Source organism: Rhagoletis zephyria, unplaced genomic scaffold (assembly GCF_001687245.7).
Source record: "Rhagoletis zephyria isolate East Lansing unplaced genomic scaffold, Rhagoletis_zephyria_1.1 Rzeph_scaffold_00708, whole genome shotgun sequence".
Lineage (NCBI taxonomy): Eukaryota > Metazoa > Arthropoda > Insecta > Diptera > Tephritidae > Rhagoletis > Rhagoletis zephyria.
Window position 1 is genome coordinate 165,184 of NW_016157792.1, and position 4,866 is coordinate 170,049.

A 4,866-nucleotide genomic window follows, 5' to 3' on the forward strand; every position below is an offset into this window, starting at 1 on the left:
ATTATTATTATTATTATTATTATTATTATTATTATTATTATTATTATTGGTTTATAAAACATATTCTGACAAACATATTCTGAGCGTTCAGAATATATGAGTCTGAAAGGAGTCCTAGGTGGGTAAGAAATATGAGCTTCAAAAACAAAAAATGTGTGACACTTATATGAATATTTTAGGAGTTATAAATGATCAAAGTTAGGAGCCAGCACTTTGTGGTTATGTAAAAACAATAAAGATTCGAAATTTATATATAAACTTGTTTATACAGAAATTGAAAATATTTAAAAAACAAAAAATATACAAAATTTAGCTGCAGTTGCTGCTATTAAATGTATGTTGGAATGTTTATAACTGAGGTATGTATACATACATGTGTATAGTATTTCAAGTTCAATAAGAGTTGAAAAATAAGGCCAATATTGCTCAAAGGACAACATAAAATAAGAGTCCGAACGAAGTAATTGATGAGGACAAGACACATTTAAGAGCCTCAAAAAAACTCTAAAACGATTCATATATGAGGCCCAAAATTGCTTTAAAAAGAGTCCAAAACGAGCCGTTTATGAAGCCAATAAGAGTACAATATGACTCATTTGGAGGCTCATTTGGTGTATGAATTTAAGCTCATATAAGTCGACCTTCGGAGGAAGGAAAACACTAATTTCGGGCTCTTAAATGAGCTCATTATGAGCGTAAAGGCTCCGAAATGGGACTCCTTAAAGACTCATTTATGACTCCAAATGTATATTTCATTGATATGTACATATTTCTCGCTCATAGGGAAAGCACTTATTGATTTTTTTTTCGTTTTGCGCATGCATTTTCTTTATACTTTAAAATTTCAATACTTCACACAAATTAAAAAAGCGTTTTTCTCGATAAGTCAATGCTGAAACCACACGCTTTATTTCCTTTTAAATAAATTTCTTTTAATTCCGCAAATTAGAAATTCGCTAGAAATGTATATACATAATTAATTCCATATGTCAATTCTTGACTGAAGGGCATGCTTCGAACTATATCCGCTTAATTCACAGAACATGCTTTTCATGTGAGCGTTTTCAAAATATCAAATTAATTAATTTGTATGTACAAAATCCCATAGTGATACACGAAACACAAAGAAATTTAAATAAATCAGTTTCTACCTACCGATTATCTTCTGACTTACGGATTCTTAGAAACACACCACTCTTGTAAGCAGTGTTGCCATTTTAGCCGTTTTCCGGCTAGATTTAGCCGGTTGCGATAGCAAACAGCCGGAGAAATTTCGATTTAGCCGGCAGCCGATTTGTTAGCCGTTTTCAGAAAAAAATTAGCCGTTTTTAGCCGATTTTGCTATTTGTCTTGTTTTCTTAAATTTCAAATATGTATATATGTTTCCATTTTTGACTAAGCGACCCAAAATCTGTTAGAAATGGCTACTAGCCTTATCGTGGAGAAAATTTTCATGTCAGGCAGGGTTGTATGAAATTGGGCCGATTTCGCTTATTTTTATTTTAAACGAAGAAGGGATTTTCTTCATAAAATGTTTGTTATACATGTCTTAATTTTAAGTGTGAAGTTGTATTCGCAAAGAAATAAATAAGAAAGAAAATAAGAAATTGTTTCACTGTTAAGACACTTAAGATTCGTTTGTGTTTGAATATAGTGCCAACATACAGAATAAATATTACATGTAGATATTGTCTTCCCAGATAGCACATATTCAATTCTGCCTAAATTACAAAACATCATTTTTGCCCACTCCCAAAGGTTTAAGGTAAGGGAAAAATTGATATTTTCAAGCACTATGTACCCATATGTATTTTTTTAAACAAACTTTTTTGCTGAGAACTTATTTATGACCGGTCATCTAAATGGGAGATCTGCAGTCTTTTAGCATCATATTTTACATCAGAATTGAAGGGATTTCTGAAAAATCTGACCAGCTCTTTTGTATAACTGTGATTTTGCATCCCCTGTCAACATATGGCCTCGGTTGATGTTAACTTCAGGTCGTTGTTTTACTGCCTTAAAATTGAAGGGAAATTGTTACAGCGTTTTTTATGTATATTGGTTTCTATCTGAGTGTATTGAGAATCGGTCAGTCTGAAAAGGCCTTGTAGGGAAGACAATTATCACTCAAAATATCAGATAGTAATAGTAATAGATAGTTTTTTTTGCCGAGTACCTTTCAAATCATTGGAATTGACTAAATTAATTAAGTAAACAAGTATTAACTTACATTTTTCGTTTTAAAATCGCTCCAGTTTGTAAATTTTTAAATTTAACGAACTGGTTTATTCATATTATCGTCGACAAAAAATCCAACCATGTGCCACAATCATATGTTTTTCCTAATTGCAAATTCTTGCTGGCAAAATTTTTTCCGGCTCGAATTTGTAACTTCTCTCCAAGAAATAGTCTTTTTACTCGTGATTTATTTAAATAAATGAAATGTGAAATTTAGTTGAAACATTTTAGCCGTTTTTAGCCGGTTTTATTTGCCAATTTAGCCGGTTCGTCCAAAAAGTTCTGGCAACACTGCTTGTAAGACACAGAACTCCGCGAGAAACGTTTAACCTCGTATGAATCTATGTTGAAGACCGTTCTCAATATGTACGAACGACACTAATTACTATTTCAGTTGAAAAAAAATATCAATAACGAAAAATAAACACTGGCATATGTTGATGTCGTTGAAAAGCAAAATAGTATTCAAAAGAATTTGGTGCAAAGTAAATTTTGTTTGCAAAAATTGGTATATCTTTTTTGTCCACATTCCAGTTATGATAAAATATAGCCTATGTTACGTCCGAGGTCACTGTCTAGATACCAGTTAAAGCCCCTTGAAAATCCATTCAGTAGTTCCGGAGATTAGTGAGTTCAAACAGAAAAACAATCTACAGTTTTATTATAGTATAGATAGATAGATATTTTTTTTTAACACGCTTATACAAATTATTTTCACCTGTATGTAAAAATGTCCAGCTTTTTAATTAGATTTCACAGATTTTGAGTATGCGGTTTTGTAGCCCATTTAACTTAAGTATAATAAAGTCACTCTTAAAGTAGCTGGGACCTACTGATTTTTCAAATTATTTTGTTAAACGTGTCGCTCATTTTCAATTTCTTCTGATCTTTAAACTATGTCAATAGCCACGACCACTAACCAATTAACGGTAATTTACAGAAACACGAAAACTGCGATAACTCAGTAACTACTGATGCTCATTTACTTAAAATCGATGATTACAATAACCACTTAGCAGAAAATTAGATTATAATAAATTTTTGGATAAAGGGCGTGGCGCCCCCTTATGACCATAAATGTGTATCTCGGTAACCGATTTATCAATTTATACCAAACTCGGTGCACTTAATAAACTTGGAACGGAAAAGTATTTCGTTGAAAATTATTCAAATCGAACTAAAATTACATCCGTTTCCAGTATAACGGTAAACTTCATAAACGCGAAAACTCCGATATTTCTATAACTGAGGATGCTAATTAGCTCCAGGTCAATAGTTACTACAATCTCTTAACAATAAGTAAGACTGCTATAGACTTTTAGGAATTGGGCGTGGCCCCACCCACTTTATGGCTACAAAGAGTGTCTCGGTAACCACTTTACCGATTACTACAAAACTTGGTCCAATTATATCATTAAGTCTAACGCAGCATATTATCGAAAACGTTTGAAATCGGGAAAACACCTCTGCTTATCATGCAACGGTTGTTTAGAGAAAGTTTAAACGATGATATTTCATACCTGCGCCGGGTATATAAGGTTCGGTTTCCCCCGAATTTATTTATTTAGTTATACGTCTATGTCACGTACTAATTATAACATTTATTTCTTTGCAGGAGTTTGACAAAAAGAAACGAGAAGAACTGGAAAATATATTTGCAGAAAACAACAGAAGAATTGAAGAGGCACAACGAAAACTGGTATGAAATTTTAGCTTTAGTAAATGCTTAACTTTCGTTGCGTTTTAACATATTATTTTTGTTGCTATTTGTTTTTTTTTTTATACTATACCTTATACTCTTTAACAAAACCAAAACCAAAAAATGTCTAGCTTTTTTAATTAGATTTCCTAGAAAGATTCTGCGTAAGCAGTTTTTTTGCCCATTGAATTCCAGTAGAATAGAAGTTTCAAATGGCTAAAAATTACCCTTGATTTTTTATATTTTTTTTGTGTTCACTATGTTCCGGTTTTCTTCCATATAAAAATAAATTGTGTGTATTCGTTATATGGAAGCAAATGGGGCAAAAAAAGTTCTAAAAATCAAACGTAATTTTGAGCCATTTAAAACTTGTATTTTGTTCTACTAAAATTCAATGGGCTACAAAACTGCATACTCAGAAATTTTCTAGGAAATATAATTAAAGCTAGAAATTTTTACGAATGTTTGTTGATTATTTTTAATACATATAATAAACTGGTTCTTTCTTTGACACTCTTGACCTTTTAGCTTCCATAAAGGCTAAAAACTATCCGCTGAAAATTCGGTGCAAAAATATTAACATTAAGAGGTCTCGCATGGACGTTTTATGCCTCCGCCTCAAGTGCATAAAATTACTCTTCCTTCAATCCGTGGGTACAGGAAATCCCCAGGGCTGTAGAAATTGCAATTAAATTGGATTGCAATCGCATATTTTACGTAATATGGCTTATATTTTGTTTGCAAAAATTAGTATATGCTATCATTTAAAAAAAAATGGATTGCAATAAATTTTTTATTGCAATCATCAATTGCATAAAAATTGCAGTATGTCTTAATCAACACTTTTTATAAGTTTTTAAATGAAATTTGTTTTAATAAATAATTTACAAGGTCGATGGTGAGCCACACAAGCCCTCGGTGTGTTAGCG

The 4,866-nt window shown here is 31.8% G+C and overlaps 1 protein-coding gene across 1 annotated transcript in view; it reads left to right on the forward strand.

The window, feature by feature from the left end:
* The window catches only part of LOC108361180 (UPF0430 protein CG31712-like), a 102,251-nt gene extending 97,652 nt beyond the window's left edge, over positions 1-4,599 (forward strand). The window contains exons 3-4 of the mRNA XM_017613748.1: positions 3,854-3,937; positions 4,466-4,599. Of these exons, the coding sequence (XP_017469237.1) occupies positions 3,854-3,937; positions 4,466-4,474 (93 nt within the window). The 3' untranslated portion in view covers positions 4,475-4,599. The remainder of the gene's footprint in view (positions 1-3,853; positions 3,938-4,465) is intronic.
* Positions 4,600-4,866: the final 267 nt, after the last annotated feature.